The following is a 16,765-nucleotide window of genomic DNA, read 5'->3' as shown; positions in this document are numbered from 1 at the left end:
ATTTCTTCTGCTGTTCCTCTCTCTTGTCGAGCATGCCCAGGTCCAGTCCTTGAACTTCTCCTTATGTTCCTTCAGTCACTTGGCCGTCTCAGCCAACCTCGTGGCTAGCCACTGATAACCCCCAAGGTTACATCTCTGGTCGTGAACGCCACCTTCACACACACAAACACCTGTGTGACACCTCCACGTGGCTAACAGTCCTCTCCAGCTCTGTGTGCTGAAAGTCAAGCTCCTGCTCTTCCCCCATGTCTGCTCTGCTTATAGTGTCATCCACCTCAGTTCAGAACAACTCTACCCTTCCAGCTGGTAAACCCTCAGAGCCACCTCTGGTTCCTTTCTGACCCATCAGCAAATCCTTCTAAGTATGTCTGGTTCTGTCTTCTAAATACATTCAGAAGCTACCCACCTACTGCCACGTCTACTGCTACCCCTGGCCCAAAGCACCCGCACCTCTCATCTAAATGACCAAAACCATTCAACAGCCTCTCAGCAGGTCTGCCCTCACTTGCCCTCAGTCTATCTTCATCCCAGGAGTCAGGGTGATGCTAAAGTGTTAAGTCAGATCTTACCAATTACCTGTCCAAAGCCTTCCCACAGCTCCTCATCGCACTCTGAGGAAAAGCCAATCACCGCGCTGGCCCAGAGGCCCTCAGAGTCCAGCCCCGACCTCCCTGACCGCCTCTCCTCCCCTCTGCCCTTTGCTCACTTGGCCCACTGCCCGCTTCCTCTCCCCTGCCTGGGAGGGTCTTCCCGCAGGCACCCTCCTGGCTCCCCTTTTTCTTCCCCAGGCTCTTACTTAGACGCCACTCCCCTGCCATCCAAGCCTCCCTGGCAAGGCTCCTCGGCCGCCGCCCTCTGCCCCGCTCACCCCATCGTGTTGAAGTCGTCGTCGGGGGGCACGTAGTCCTCGTCATCACTGGTCAGGCCCAGCTCGTTCCCGTAGCACTGGTGAACGAAGTGCCAGAGCTCCTTGGGGCACAGGGGCTGCCGGGGACAAGAGAGCGGCGCTGACCCTTCCTTCCTCAGGACCCCACTCTTCACGGAGGCACTGGTGGAGCTGGACTCCAAGAGGGCAGAAGCCAAACCCACCGCCCCTGGTTGAACCGAGAGGAGAGCACCGTGCCCACGGCAGCCTCTACCCCGCCCTCCCCTCCTCTCCGGATCTCAGCAAGACACGCGCCTTCCACCTAAGAACGTGCCTTTTTAGCAAAGCCAGGAACTTGGCCTGTTCCCTCAACTCAGGACTTACCCTGGGGATGGTAAGTCCCTGCCTCTTGCTTCCATGGCTGAGGCCCAGCACTAAGCAGCATAAACCTGCGACGCTGGGGCCAAGGCAACCACAGGGCTTCTGACCTGGACTCAGAACGAGTGCCACAGGTCTCCTGAGCCAGCCTCCCTCACGTGGCAGAAATCTCCTTGTACTAACAGTGGCCACGTAGGTCCTGATGGATCAGGTCCAAGAATGAGGTGTGACCTCAGAGGGGGCCCATTCCACAGCTGGGCAGTTCCTGTGTTTGGAAAGAAGCCTACACTCTCACAGTCCAAGGGGTCTCAAAGGTCATCGCATCCATCCCTCTCTCCACTACCTGAATCCTTCCTTCTTTATTCTTAATTACAATTATTTTGCTTATAGTTCTGTGTATTAGTTCCAGTTTCTCTCATTTCACCGGTGTCTACGTGCCCTCCTCAAAAGCACTGTCCTAAGAAAAGTTGGCTCTCGTGAGGGTCAGAGTTACAGGAAGGAGGCAACAGAAAGTCAAAGAACAAAGATCGGGATGGAGCTACAGACTTTCAGGTTAGAAAACACTCTAAATAATAAATCTGCTCAGTTTCCTTTAGATAGTAATACATTAGGGCTAGAGTCAAGACAGATACCCACATATGTTTAAACACATACAAGTCTTTCGTGTAATTATAATTAAGTATATTTTATCATTATATCATGTAATTTTTTTCCTAGGTGTGTTTCTCTGGGAGGCTGTTTCTCAACATCCCCGGCACCTGCGTGGGCATCCTCTAACACCTGCAGCCACATCTCCTTCACCTGCATCTCCTTCCAGTGTCCCCTTCAAACACTCGAGTAGTCACTTGGTGGCTGTATTAACTCTACTTTCCAATTTTCTGTACTTCTGGTGCTCTGACATCTGAGGCCTTGCTGACTAGGGAGGGCCTGCCCCTTGCAGGGTTGGCTAATTCCTAGAGAGAGAAATCACCCTGCCTGGGAGCCCACCTTTCCTCTGTGACCAGCCAACCCAGGCCCACACCCCCAGTCACCTCCCTTTTGTAGCTCTTGCACTCCAGGCCATACTCTCTGGCACTAACTACCCCAGGGACAGTTGCTCTGGAGACAATCTCCCTACCCCGAAGCCTGGTAAAATATTCAAACTAGCCAGTCCTAAACCTGCTCGGCCAGCTCACCCCCCCTCCCCCGTTCCTCCCTATGAAAACCACAATGAAGGCTCCTAACCCTGCGCCCCCCTCACTCTCTTGGCCTCCTGACTGGCCTGGTGCTTCCTTGTGTGGCCCTGAGTGGCCTGCCGGCCTCTGCTTCTAGGGACCTGTGAGTATAAGGACTTCTTCCTTCGTGACAGTCATTTCCGTGACTGCGTGCCTACCACACCTGGTTAAAACAAGCCCCGGTTTGTTTTACCACGGTGGGACCACAGCGCCCGAAGTCAGCAAGGGCCTGGCCCCAGGCAGCAATGAGGCTGTTCACAAGAGAGGGCACGATGCTGTCGGCGCCCGGGTCACCAGCCTTGGACAGCCTGGCGCTCACCGCAGTCGGGGGAACTTCCAGAACCAGGGGGAAACATGCGTTTCTTTGGAGCTGGCCAGTGCCACAGTAAGGGTGGTCACTCCAGTGGGCCCACAGCCAAGGGAAAGAACATTCTAGGTGGGTGAGCATCCCGGGGCTGAGGGAAGGAGCCGGGCAGGACTCACCTTCTCAAGGAGAGCATTCTGCCACAGCCGGAACATCATCATGTACGTCCTATCCCGGGCCCCAAAGGAAGTGAAAAAGTGCTGGATTGAAAGAGAAGATGGCAAGAAGTGTCTGTTAAGATTACAATGTAATGAATGGAGGCAAAGTGCTCCTTCCTTTAAAAAAAAAAGCCGCGGATTCTGCCTTCAAATACTCCTGACTCTCAGTTACCGCGCTCACAGCACAGGCGCTCTGACGAAAGGGGTCAGCCCACCAGGCACCTCTCAGTCCCCGCTGTCTCCAAGCCCTTGCGTGTTCGCCCACACCTTCCTCAGCGCTGCCACTTCTGGTTCTTAGTTTCCACCTCCATAAAAAACTTCCTTCACCGACCTACAGGACCTAGGTGAGTGGTGAGCTGGGCACTGGCCCCCGGGAAGGAGAAGGCAAACACACTCACCCGCTCACCCTGTGATTCATTAATTCAACAGATTCTTCTATGTGTTTTGGACACAACAGCAAAGAAAACAGAAAGATACCCCAGCTCTGATGGGGGGTACACATTCGTGGGGACCTTTTATAATGTATGGGAAGGAAGCAACAGAAAACCAGACTTTACTGAACACATTCTAGGTGCTTCACAAATGCAGCTTCATTTAAACCATACGAAAGCCTCGGAAAAGAAACATAACGTTATACTCAATAAAGAGAAACAGGCTGGCGAGTTAGGCGACTTCTGGAGTCGCAAAGCCGCTTCGTACCAGAAACAGAATTCAAAGCAAGGACGATCTAACCCCAAAGTCTCCTGGTTCTTGCCACTGAGGGGCCTGAGTCCAAGGGCACCGCAGACCTGCGTCCAGCAGGGGGCATTTAGCCCACCCCCAGCCATCAGTCTTCAGCCATTCCCCCGCATCGGCGACACAGACAATCCCTTTCCCATGAGACTCCGCGGCCCTCTCCATGAGCTCCGTTGCTCATGATGACACAACTCATATTTGTCAGGTGCTTCACGATTTAGTGTTTTCAAACATACGATGTCATTTCAAGACTATTAAATAGGCGTTGCTGGCTCCATTTTACATATAAGAAAACAAAGGCTCACAGAGGTTACAAAACGTACCTTCAGTCATGGGACCCTAATTCAGGGGTTCTGGCTCCAAGTCCAGTGTTCTGCCACTCCACTCTCACCCTGCTCAGACTCCAAGCACCCTGCCCAACCCAGAGCTGGCTCCCGCAATCAGCGTCACCTTACCACCTCTCCCCCGATCCTACAGGCCCCCACACAAATGCAGCTGCAGGGCAGAAAGCCAGGAGTAGGGGGTCTGGGGAGTAGCAAGTCCGAGATCACTTACCTTTTCTGAGTCAGTGCAAACTTGGATGGCATTGGGAATGAGGCGAGCTGTTTTTTCTTTAGTCATGGAGCAGATGTCTTTCAAACGAACGGTCAGCTGGCATCCGCGCAGAAACAGAATGGAACGAGCAAGAAGAGGCATTAATAGAGTCAGGCAGACAGTGTTCACACGGAACCAGTTCAAACAGGAAATCAGATCAATCTATGCACTCCCCAACCTGGAAGGGACCTTCTCAAAGACCTTCTGGTTTAGCCCCTTATTTCAGAAGCCGTGGACCAAGGTAGTGACTGAGCCTCACCAAGAGCCCCAGGATATCCTGATTCTTGGCCCAGGGAGCTTTCTTTCTCATTTCTACCCCATCTCATAAACACGCAGAGGCCCCATCACGATTTGCCATTTACAGAAATGCAGAACACTGGTACTGAGTGGGACCTTAGGGTCATCTACTTTGCCTTTTCTCATTTATTTAATAAGATTAGGAAACAGAGGCAAAGAAAGAATAAAGGACTAGCCTTAAGTCACATAAACCCAGGAAGCACACAAGCCAGTTCTGAGCCCCAAGATCAGTGCCCTTTTCACCCTACTATTCTGCCTTCTGTGGTGACTCCTGCCAAACATTTACCTGCAGCTGCCAAAATCAAATGCTCTTAACACACTCTTGCACACCCAAGGAGGGAGGGGAAGGCATGGTAGCGGAGATCTACCCTTCAAGACTCAGGCACGTGCTTCTGTGAATTACACAGGGGCTCGGGTACAGCCTGCGGTCGACAAGAGTTTGAAAAATGTGGGGGCAGCTTCCTGAGCCTCAGCCAATGGGACAGCCCACGGGGGCAAGCCCCAGGCCCTTACCAGGGTTTCCCAGCGGAAAATGTTGCTGTAGAAGCAGATCCAGTTCTCAGAGAGGTAGAGTCGGCCCTGAAGAAGAATGTCTCTTTGGAGTGCACACGAGTAATCTGCAGTGGGACGGGGGACAGAGCTCAGGGACGGGGAGCATTTCAGCAAACCTCTACACATTAGGCATGCCATCCCTGCCCCAGCACTGGGGAGCCCTGCCCACCACTGACTAGGTGTGTGGGACACTTGAACTAGTGGCCAAGGGAGTCCTGGCTTCTCATGATCAGGAACAAGGAGGATGTGAAATGCGCTAAAGGCAGAGGAATGGATGAGCTAACAGGGGCATGAGAAAGTGAGAGGTGGAACAGGCCGAGAGAATTCAACTAACGCCCCCACCCCCAGCCAGCTCCCCAGCCCCATGGCTGCTGGGCCTTCTGCGGTGACAGAAGCAGCAGTGACTCCTCCCAGGTGGGGCTCTCTGGGGGCTACCACCCAAGTGGGCTCAGCCCTGAGCCTGACCACTGCGGCCAGTGCTCTGGGTGTCCTCTCCTCCTGTCCCCAGACAGACGCTCTTACTTGGGGAGCCTCTAGTCAGAAGCAGCCTGAGTGCTGCCCCCGGGATGCCCAGACCTCCTTCCTGCCCCGCACACCCAGGTCACACACTCACCAACGATGAGGCGCTCCGAGTCTGGAAGTTGCTTGAAGAGCTTTCTGAAGTCTTCATTTCTCTGCTTGTAAGTGGGGCTTAACACCTGCAATGACAACGGCCCAGGTTAGCAGGATGCTCCCCGGTTCTGTGGGGCTGGGGAGGAGGGAGCAGGAGCAGTACCTGCTTGTGTGTGTATAGGGCAAAGTCGAGGTCCTGTTATGTCGCAGACCCCAGAGGGCCAGGTTAGGCAAAGGGGGCTTCGTATGGAAAAGTGTGGTGGAGAGAATCTGATACCGCACTAGGCTTTGTATCTGGTGTCCATCAGTGAGAAAACGTTAAACATACTAAGCAGGGCCCACAGGACACCCCAAGTGGAGAAAGGAAGGAGGGACACTCCAGGGAGCTTCCTGGGATCTCCTAGGTCCACTAATGCTGTTCTGCCTTCTGCCAGCAGAAGCACCACCTTGACAGTGAAGCCGGAGCCCAAGGGGACTCCCCCAGCCCCCCAGCAGGACCCAGGATGTGACAGTGCCCAGTGCACCCCTCACGAGAAGCTGTCATCAGGGGTAACACAGTAACCACTTGGCTGTGTCTGGAATTCATGACTGGAAAAAAAATCATAGAGCACAAGACTAGTACTATGCTATGCCAATCATACCTCAATAAAACTGGAGGGGACATTGCACTTTTACAAAGACTGAGTTAAAAAACACCATAAAACAAATATAAAAACAATAAGGCCCTACCGTATAGCACAGAGAACTGTACTCACTAACTTGAAATGACCTACGATGAAAAAGAACAGAATGTATATACGTATACCTCAGTCACCAGGCTTACACACCAGAAACTAACACAACACTATCAATCAACTATACTTCAATTTTAAAAAATCCATAAATAAACAAACAAACAAAAAAACTAAAATAAACATTCAAGTAGAGAATTTAAAAGCACGTCTGGCAACGAGAGGTACACAAATCTTCATTCCCTCACCATCCCTGACAAGACTATCTAATCCAACCCTTACGTGACTGACGAGGAAACTAAGCCAGGAGGAGCATCCCTGCGCAGCGTCCCCTAGCTGGTCAGCGGTCATCTGCCGCCTGTCCTGTGCTCACCTCCCACCACCACCCATGGGCCAGATGCCCCTGCGCCCACCTAGCCTGCAGGTGCCTCAGTGCAGACTCAGACCCAGAAAGTGCCCTAGCGAATCCTTCTTGGAAATCCTGTGAGCCAGTTGAACAGACAGGAAGTCCACTCTTTTCAAACTTATAATCGTAAAAAAAAAAAAGTGTGCTACAGTTGAAAGGCACCCAAGAATGGTTCATGAAGACAAGCACTCCACCCAGGCGATTCGCTGACCCGCTTATGCGAGGGGCGCACACAGATACACAAACTGTACTAACGCTGGTGACAGATGGGTCTTGGCCATTTACATGTTCTCGCCCACTTTCCTGGGGATCTACCGGTATACGGCTGTGGCGACGAGGGAACGAGCTTTGGACGGTCCATTTTCGGCTCTCTGCAAAGCAAGGCTGCAGCCTGACCACACCGGCAGCAGGCACTGGTCCCCTGAGCTAAGTGACCACCTGTGCTAGAGGGAACAGAGTGTCTCGGGAAGTTGGAGCGGAGAAAACGGCATGATTTCAGTTTGGGAAGGTTTTCTAGAGAAGAGAGAGAGATGACAGTGCTTTCAACTACTTTGTCCGTAGTTAATTTGAAATTTAAACTCTTGTTTTGACTTATTTATTAAATGAGTTGTACTTGCAACAGTAGATGCCCAGCTATTTCCTCAAAGCCATGATGTGCTATAGAATCCCGAGCTTCAGAAATCATCCATCAGCGAAGCCGGAGCCCAAGGGGACTCCCTCAGCCCCTCAGCAGGACCCAGGATGTTCGAACCAAGTATCACGGCCACTGGGCGTGGACACCTGGAAGCTAGGCCATCCCATGACTTCTACGGCTAATGGAAGACCTCAGAAGATAGCAGTCCTCCAGCTCATGTTCAGTTGCAAACTGATACTGAAACAGCCAATCTCAATGGCCCCCCGGCCTCGCAGAACAGAGTCCACACACTGAAACCCCTTGCCTGAACACCTGATCATCAGCAAGTTCCCAATTACGTCTGACAGACCTTCTAGAGCTGCACTGAAGCCATTGGGAATGAGATATCACCACGCACCAAGCACTGTCAAAAACCCTTCACAACATCATTTCATTTGCCCACAGGGTCGTTTTTATTATTCCACTTTAGACAAGAGGAAGCTGAGGCACAGAGAGGTGAAGCAACTTGCCCAAGGTATGTGGTTACTCACTGGGAGAGTGGAATACAAACCAGGGCAGCATGGTCCACAGCTCCCAGCCTGAGCCGTCGCTCTGCACTGCCGCATGTCCTTCTGCCAAGAGGGAAATGGATGCCCAGCCAAGCACACCGTTGGGATGAGACAGTATTAACTTATCTGGGGGCCCTGCCACTAGCTTTCCATCCTGCAAGTGGTGGGGTATAGCTTCAGTTTCCCAAGTTCTGGAAATTGGGAGCACAACAATGTGAACGTACTGAACACTGCTGAAATACGTATTTAGAAATACCTAAGATGGTAGATTTTATGTTACGTGTATTATACCACAACAAATTTTTTAAACTGAGTCAGTCAAGTTGGTCTTTATATTTACAAAGCTCCAGTATCAGCCTGAGGACAGCCTAGCAGGTGGCCCCAAACCCCCTTCAGCTGTAACTGGACACTACCTGAAGCCTGAAGCCCTCCCCTGTCTAATGCTCTCTCCACAGCACTCCGTTACCCTCGCTTCATGTCCAGTGGGAACTCAGACATCGACAGAGATGGAGGTGCAGGGAATCCGGCCAGAATCTCCAAACCAGAGGCAAACAGAGGGAGCCGCTTCTATCCCCTCCGTGAACAAAGCTGTGTGTGTATGCGTGTGTGGCAGGGAGCGGGCAGGCCTATTTCTAGCAGGCTGCCAATGCGGCCGGCAGGCCAGGCTCACAACCAGAGTCTAAAGTACAGAGATACGAGTTGGCCGCCACATATACCTCGACACAGACTGTGACCCTCTCCCTCGCGCCCTCATGCTCTTAAAGCGACCTCTTCCAGGGGGAAGCACGGCATACTTGTTTTCATTTTAAATGGCCAAAGAATTGTGGTTCAAAGACTGTCCAGCCTGGGGCCCTCGGGTAGCAGGGCCAAGTGGGGAACGACAAGGGTGCCGCTGAGCTGTCACCCGGGCGCAGAGAAACGGGGCTGCACACTCACGGCTGGGACTTCCTCAGATCCGTGCCAGCAGCAGAGCTCCGCGCCAGCAGGGACATCCATCAGCTTCCGCAGGTGCCACCACAAAGGCTGGCTGTCCAGCTCTAGCAGAAGGCTCCAGAGGACCCCAGACTCCATCAAGGACTCCATTGCTGCCTACGCTCCACTTCCTAGGGGAACCCAGCCCCTCGAACTCCGATTCCCTACTGTCCACACAGGATGAAAAGAGTCAGTCTCGCCCAGGCTAAACGCAGATGGGTGGCCCCTGGCTTCTCAGCACAGGGTCTACGTGGCCCTCACTGGCCTCCTTTCCTCGCCTAGAGCTGGTTCCCGGCAAACCCTCACCAGTGGGAGGACGTGCTCAGCATGGTTCTTGGGACAGGCTGGCCGGCCAGTCTCCCATGGCCAGGTTCTGCTTCGTCCCACTTGGCTCCCAATGTGGCTGGTCTTCGGGCTGAGGGTGACCCAGAGAGGGGTGACAAAGCCCGTCCTCGCAGTCAGTGTGGGCAGCCACTGCAGAGGCTGGCTGTGGCCAGGACTCAGACGAGAGGACAGGTGCACCAGGCTGGCTGAGGGCTCCACACCCTCAGGACCACCACGGCCAGGTCCAGAGGTCCGCCCTCCGGTTACTCACAGCCAGCACAGCAGCTCAGAGTTGGTCTGAAACTCCAGGGAGGGTGAACACCGAACTCCCCAGCTCCGTCTGGCCTGTCCCATAAGGCGGCCCGTTCAATGTGCAATCACTTCTCTGGGCGGGCACTGGTTGCTATGACTCATGGTCCTCACTCGGGCAGAGCGGCCACCGCTGGCTGTGGCACCAGGGCCTGCTCCCACCCCCACCCCTACACACACCCCTTTCCTCCCAGACCGGGCTCCTCTCAGCTGACCAGCAAACAACTTCTTTGTTAGAGTTGCCCGTGGCAGGAGGGAGGCGGGAGGCAGGGCGGGTGGGCGGGAAGGGCTGGGGCCTGACACATGCTTCAAGTTACAGGATCTGGGTGATGGTACTGGCCAACGTCCTCCAGTAACCCCCGGCCTAGCCTGGCCTCCCCAGCAGATGTTTCCTGCAATGGAAAGTAGCTGGCCAGGACTCTGAGTGGGGGAGCGGAGGGGAGGGAAGGAGGTGCCAGGGGCACGGCTGTTATGATGAAATCTGAAATTTGAGATTTAAAATAGCCAGGGACTTCTTGGAGACACACTCTCCCCCTTACTGACCCATCCATCTACCAACTTCTCTGTAGCAGCAGCAGGAGACCTGGCAGTTTAATTCAGCCCATTTCAGATGTGCTGGTGGGGAGAAGATGAGGTCAACAGCTCCAAGGTCTGTTGGAGGTGCCTCCTTCCTTTCTAGTGACGCTGACCTGCCTCCAGCACTAGCAGTAGGAGGATCAAGGCCAAGAGGATTTCCAGCTGCTCAGACCTGGAGGACCAAGTTGTGATGCTAAAAGCAGAGAATTTGGCCCAGGTTAAAAGGTGACAGCTAAACTGCAGGGAAGCTGAGACGTCTGGGAGAGGAAAGTGAGCCAGGCCGATTGGGGGAAGAAGGGCTCCAAACAGAGAAGCTGGGGACAGAGATCAGACGGCACTGGGGCTGGGAAGACTGGATTGAGAGACCTTTGAGAAGCACCTCCCTCGCCCTCTCCAGCTACGCCCACCTCGCCAGGAGGGTCTCCAAGCTGCACACGATGGAGAACAGTGCCTTTGTCCTGGGAGTCTGTTATCTGATGCAGTAACACTCGAACCTTACTGTACTTAAAAATGGTGCAACAAACGTATTAAAAATGTCGATTCTTGGCTCCCAAATCCAAAGATTCTGATTCAGAGGAACCTGGGGTCTCCCAGGCAAACAGTGCTGGAAGAAGTAGAGGAGGAGCCTGAGTCCTCCTGCAAACTCCCGTCTCCCTCTCTCCATGTACACGCCCGGATGCAGCCACCGCCTCCGCCCACCGTCTCCTGCAGGGTAGCTACTCCAGAGGACCGTGCTCTCCAGCACCCGGCATCGTGTGTTTCAAATATAAGCTGCTCAAAAACTATTTACCAAATGAACGCACTCCTTGTGCACCTCTAAATCTGTCACTAGTCACACGCATCTTGTGTGCGCACACTCACAGAGATCCCCAATTCTATAGGCATGACTTCTAGGTCCCCCGTCCCTGCCAACGCTCTCCAAACCACGTATCTGAGCTCCCCTCTGCCCTGCCTGCACCAGCCCCATCACCAGCAGTGTGGTAGGAGGCTCAGTAATTCCATTTTCCAGGGTGACCCAAATGTCTCTTTCCTGGGCCACAACAGACCCCACGACCGAGGTGGTACCAGGACCCATGGAGACTGAATCATCACAAGAATTCCCCGGAAACATTTAAGTATCGATCCGGCCAGATGAAGGGATGACTGTTTGGGCTCCAACGGGGCGAGGCAGGGGCAGTACACACCCAGAAAGATAAGGCCTGGGAGACGAGTCCCAGTGTGCTTAGCCTCTGTCTACTGTGCCCCCGCCCCCTCCCAGCTGGGTAGGGCAGCAGGCAGCTTCCAGCCCGGGGAGAGGGAATTGGCCCCGGGCTAAACATTAACCGGATGGCAAACACTGGGAGCTGGGACCAAGTGGTACCCGCTCCCTGGGTTGAGTAGCAGGAGGGAGAGCGCAGAGCCCGGCAGAAAAACAGCTGGATTTCGGTGGAGTATTGATCTCAACCAGGAAGAAACCAATTAAGACCCTCAAGGGAAACCCTGGACTTTCAACCAGATCTGGGTAGGGAGGAGCCAGATGTGGGATGAGGGGCAGTGCAGACCGGGGAGGTGACCCAGGAAAGGGAGGACCGAGGGGGGTCGGCGAAGGTGTTAACAGAGACAGAGAGGAGAGGGGTTGCGAGTGGTCTCACCTGGAGAAGGGGCCACTCCGGAGAAAGTTCTGGATGGTTGTTGGGGAGACAGAGGGGAGACAGACAAAGGTAGAGGAAGCAGTCAGTCCCCAGAAAAAAAGGCCTGTGCTGCCAAGGTCACCGGGGTGCCTCTCAGCACTCACCCCACTTTCTTCCCTGCCCCAACAACAGAATTTCATTCCTACAAAGCTTCGTCCTCCTGCTCAATCCTATGCCTGCCCGAGCTGCCTGGTGATCCCACAGGACCTGCGCCACCCCTCCTCTCCATCGGACAGCCAGCATTCCCAACCTGGACCGGAAGGCGACTTTGGCCCTGAAGTCTCACGGCAACCGCCAGGGTCTGGCTCCCATCCTCTGACTTCAGAAGTTCTCCTTCCCTGGGTGGCCATGGAGACAACTGACGCCCAGAAAAGAGGTGAGGCAGGTGGGGAAGCACCTTTGCCCACCTGGAGCATCGGGGAGACTCCTGCGCCTGCTGGCTTCACCCGAGATGCAAGACCCCTCCCCAGCCCAATGCACCTAGTGAGCCCATCTTCGGCAGGGGGAGGGGGCGGCGGCGGACTGCACCCCTCCCACCCCCAGCGCTCCCTTCTCTGCTTACCCAAGCTGGGGGCCTTGGCTGACAAAACTGGGGTGGTTGAAGGGGTGCTCACGGGGAGGCAATGGGATCAGGCCTGGGAAGGACTCAGGGCAGCGCAGACGGCCCGGCCTTCAAACCCCACTCTTGACCTGAATATCCCTGGCTGGAGACCAGAGGCTCTCCCCTCAGCCTTTCCACAGGTCCTTGGGGTCCAGTCACCCCCATCCGTGGGACCCACTCTTTATAAAGGCTAGGGTGGGTTGTCACCATGGTATCAGTTCCTCCCTGGCTAACGAGGTAAAAGTAAAAGGCAGAAGAGAGAAGGAGGCTGGCGAGGGGCAGGAGGTGCTGGGTGGCTTCTCGTACCAGACCCAGGCTACTCCAGCAGGCCTGAGGGCTTCCTGCAACAGCCAGTGAGTCTGCGCTCACCCCCCCCACCCCCGAATCTGGCCAGAGGGCAGCGACGACAAAGCCCTCGCTTATCTGAAGGGCTTCCAGTGCAAAGATGGAGCCTCAGGCAGCAGAGCAGATGGACAGCTACCACTGTGTCGGGGGAGAGATCAGAAAGAGGGCTGTCGGCAGAGCTGAGGAGGAGAGACAGGGCATTCTTCCTGATGGTCAGAGTCCAGCCAACTCAGGGCAACACAAAGGAAAGGTAGGAGGACAGAGCAGACCAGGGGAAAACAGAAAACCGGGTCAAAGCAACAAGGGCAGGGTTGGGGCCACCAGAAAAACCATGAACGGACTACTGGGGGGCAGTGCTGGGGAGTGGGGAGCTGAACTGAAGTTTCCTGACGGGGCCTCTGCACACGAGCACTGACCCACGCACAGTGCGCTTGGGTGGGGACACCGCACGGTGTGTGCAGACCTGGGGGGCTCTGGGGAGCCCCCCAGCTCATGGGGGATCGAGCCAGGCATTGGGCCCAGGAGCACAGCCACACTCAGGTCGCCCACAGCTCCATACGCTGCACATCAGAGGGGGCAGACATGGGGGTGACGCCTGTCATGTGGAACAGGGAGCATCTTGCTTCCTCCACAGACACCCAGGAGTGGACCAGTCCAGAGCCAGGGCACGGGGCTCAGGAAGAGAGCAGGGTTTTACTTGGAAGGGGGTTCCCAGTGTTGCCTAAAGCTAGCCTATCTACAGCTCTACCCACTACGGTGGCCGATGACCCTCTGGATGTGAAAACACTTGAAGAAAAACTGGAAAGATGCGCTGGACACAGCTCCTGACGTCTATGGCTCAGGCCGGTGGGAGGTCTTGTGCCACCTCTCAGCGTCGCACCAACTGCCCAGTTTCTGCCTCTTCCTCCCAATGTCCACCTGCCATTTCTACCCCCTCCCCCACAACGTTCTGTCCTGCCCACACCCAGCCCCAAGCTAGGACGTCCACATCCACAGGAAGTTTGGCAGGACCAGGAAGAAGGCAGCACCCAGGGGGCGGAGGGCAGACCCCAGGGGCCAGTGTGCCTGGCAGCCCAGAATGGAGGAGGAAGACATCTGTAGAAGGGCCCCCTCTCTGGTCTCGCTGAGTCTCCAGAAGAACCTCCAGTGTGGGAGCAGGAGGCCGGGAGGGAATCACTCAACACTGCTCAGCTGAGTCCCTGGTGCACTTGGCCTCTGTGAGCTCATGATCTGTGTTGGGTGGAGAGTCAGTGCTTCTGTAATTTATCTGGGGTGACAGGTAGCGGGTGAAGGAAGACAGTCCAGTATTAATTGAGGGTAAGAGGCAGGAAAGGCCTGGGCAATGGGTGTGGTCAGGAGGACGATTTTACAAAGAGATTAACGAAGCCAGTGAGGGCGGACTGCTCCAGCACGTCTCCAGCCACAGGTGGAATCAGTCAGGAAGCAGGGCTCTGGCCAGGCCTGCTGCCATCTCTCCCTCATCTGTCATCAGAACCCCTGACCTCCGGGCCCCACGCGGCAGCTGGCCCCCCTCTTCCAGCCAAGCAGCAGTATCTATTTCTAGCCTGTTGTTCTGCTGAGAGCTCAGACACCGGTCCTCGTGTGTGGGACTGAGGGAGAAATCAGAGGTGAAAGGGTGGGAGAGATGGGAGAGAGAATCAGAGAGAAAGGGAAAGCCAGCCAGGAGAACGGAGAAGTCAGAAAGGAGAGGCAAACAGAGGTGGAGAAAGGAAAACAGGGGAGTCCGAGAGGGAAGGGTAGGGAAGGATTTGAGAAAAGGAAAAGTGAGATGGAGCAGAAAAGGCTGCTGGAAAGAGGAAAGAAAAGAGAACAGGTGTGGGGGAGAGGGCAGAGACCAGCCGCAAGGGTGAGGACTCGCTCGTCCAAATCTGCTCTTTTAATGTCACCTGGGTCTGCAGCCACGTGTTTCCTGTTCCCCTCGGAGGCACTAATTCGACAATATCCCTCGGAAGGGTGGAAGGTTTCGCGAGAGAAAGGACGCCGGACGCCCCACTCGCTCCCAGGAAAGCAGCCCTCCACCCCTCCTCTCCCCACTGCCCCCCCTGCACACTTAGAAGGAGCGCCTCTCTCCTCACAGACGTCAGCTTTTGGCCCCGGGGAGGCCTTGAGGCCAGTGAAGACCATGGCAGGTCCAAGGGGGAGGGCTGGGGGCTGAAGTCTGGCTTCCCCTCCATGCGGGCCCCCTTAGCCCTCAACTCTGCCCCTATAAGCAAAGCCCACAACCTCTGCCTTGTTCGTGCCGAGTGGGGCCAAGGCTGGGATCCGTCAATCTACTGGGCCCACCCAGGGATAGGTGGCCCCATGAGCATCAGGTTGGAAGCCACAGGGCTGACTGGCGCGTGCTTGACTTTGGGGGATCGCTGAGCCATGTGGGAAGACAGGCCCCCCCAGTGATTCTGACCCAAGTTCCTACACTAAACCCAGCCTCACCCCACCCCCTCCCCTTCGCTGGAGTGTCCTCAACGTCTTCTCCCACGCTTTCTCCCACACTTTCCCCAAGCCGATGACACCTGCTGCAGCGGGGCCGGTGTTCGAGGAGCGGCGGAGGCACCCGCGTGCCCATCAGGGACAAGTACAGGGAGCAGCAGGCTTGGGGGTGAGAGACAGTGACCTGAGACCAGGCCCCAGCTGCAAACCAGCAGCCTGTCCACTGCGCAGCCCCAGAGGGTGGAGCACGACAGACTTCGGCCAGCTGCTTTCAGGGGACAAGTTCAACATCGTGCAACCCCGGCTCTGTGACCAACAGGATGTGGCCTTCGCAGGGACTGCTTTACTCCACACTTGGCTTCTGGGTGTGAGCGCCTGGCCGGGGCTCCCCAGGGACGACCCCAGGCTGCATTGTCACAGCCCCCATAGAAGTGGACGTCTTCCAGGAGAAGCGTGCTCCTGGGGCTACTGAGGCGACTCTGAGGCTGAAGTCAGATTCCATCACCTGAGACAGCCTTTCTACTGATGGGAAAGCTTTCTGCTTTTCCCCAGAACTGTCTTGGTTAAGGGAAGGAGACCTTGGCCCTGAGGTCAAGCCCTGGCACTGTCCCTGTCCCAGAGCTCTGTCAGCCTGGGGACACCTCCCAGGACCCATCTCCTCTGGGGGCTGGAGAAGCCTTGTCCAGGAGTCCAGGAGAAGGTGGGCCATCCTTACTTGGTCTCCAGGAATCGAACCCTCCCTCCCTCCCCAGCAGTCCTGTCCATTGTGTCTGGTCTCTGAGAGGTCTGGTCAGGGGACAAAGCCCACCTTTCTAGACCCCTCAGTTGCCTCAAGCCCACAGGGAAGCCAAGCTGCCCCCACCCCCACGCCTCCACTCCCCTGACCACGCCCATCCCACACCTGCTTCTCACAGACCCAACGAGAAGAAAAAAGGGATACTTACATTATACCAACTCTGGCTTTTCTGAAAGAACAAAATAAAAGAGAAGCAATGTTAGTCGGGGAAGAGACAGTGGGAATGGCCAGGGCACTCCTGGCTCCGGCGGGGAGTTACACAGACAGCAGGGGGCGGGCAGGGAGGAGGAATCCCAAGGCAGCTGAATGCTTCCCACGTTGCTGCTCGGGGGTGGGGGTCCTCCTTTCTCAAGACAGCTCCCGAAAGGAGGCCCAGGGAGCGGTCCATGCTAGAAGCCCCACCGCAGTGGGGGTGGCAGGCAGCGGCAGCACCAGCTAGAGCTCAGCTGGAAGGGAGTCGGACCCCATCGCAAGGTTCTGATGGGGGTGAGGGATGCGCTGAGGCATCCAAGACCCAGTCCCCCATGGGCCCTGATCAGAAGCAAAGTACCGACGGAGACCAACGCAGCCTTCCACCCCAAGTCATCCTGTCTGGAAGGCAGGATGGGACCCTTGGTGTCAGGAGAAAGGGGAATG

General features: G+C 55.5%; 1 protein-coding gene and 1 long non-coding RNA gene across 13 annotated transcripts in view; one reads left to right on the top strand and one right to left on the bottom strand.

Moving 5' to 3' along the window:
- GRAMD1B (GRAM domain containing 1B) overlaps positions 1–16,765 on the bottom strand; it is a 154,594-nt gene that overhangs the window by 21,313 nt on the left and 116,516 nt on the right. For all 9 annotated transcript variants that reach the window (XM_010986544.3, XM_064482160.1, XM_064482165.1 and 6 more), the window contains 6 exons: positions 16,278–16,298; positions 5,771–5,855; positions 5,119–5,222; positions 4,270–4,365; positions 2,941–3,021; positions 869–984 (listed from right to left, as the gene is read on the bottom strand). In XM_010986544.3, the coding sequence (XP_010984846.2) occupies positions 869–984; positions 2,941–3,021; positions 4,270–4,365; positions 5,119–5,222; positions 5,771–5,855; positions 16,278–16,298 (503 nt within the window). The remainder of the gene's footprint in view (positions 1–868; positions 985–2,940; positions 3,022–4,269; positions 4,366–5,118; positions 5,223–5,770; positions 5,856–16,277; positions 16,299–16,765) is intronic.
- LOC105094500 (uncharacterized) lies at positions 11,584–16,331 on the top strand. 4 transcript variants are annotated; one of them, XR_004133856.2, is made up of 3 exons: positions 11,584–11,770; positions 12,072–13,135; positions 14,805–16,331. It is a non-coding gene; the product is annotated as an uncharacterized LOC105094500 (long non-coding RNA). The 4 variants fall into 4 exon arrangements; XR_004133855.2 differs by having other exon boundaries at positions 13,628–16,331; XR_004133857.2 differs by having other exon boundaries at positions 11,586–11,770; positions 12,072–12,315; positions 13,628–16,331.

This window comes from Camelus dromedarius, chromosome 34 (genome assembly GCF_036321535.1).
Source record: "Camelus dromedarius isolate mCamDro1 chromosome 34, mCamDro1.pat, whole genome shotgun sequence".
Classification (NCBI taxonomy): Eukaryota; Metazoa; Chordata; class Mammalia; order Artiodactyla; family Camelidae; genus Camelus; species Camelus dromedarius.
This window is presented reverse-complemented; position numbering and strand designations above follow the sequence as displayed.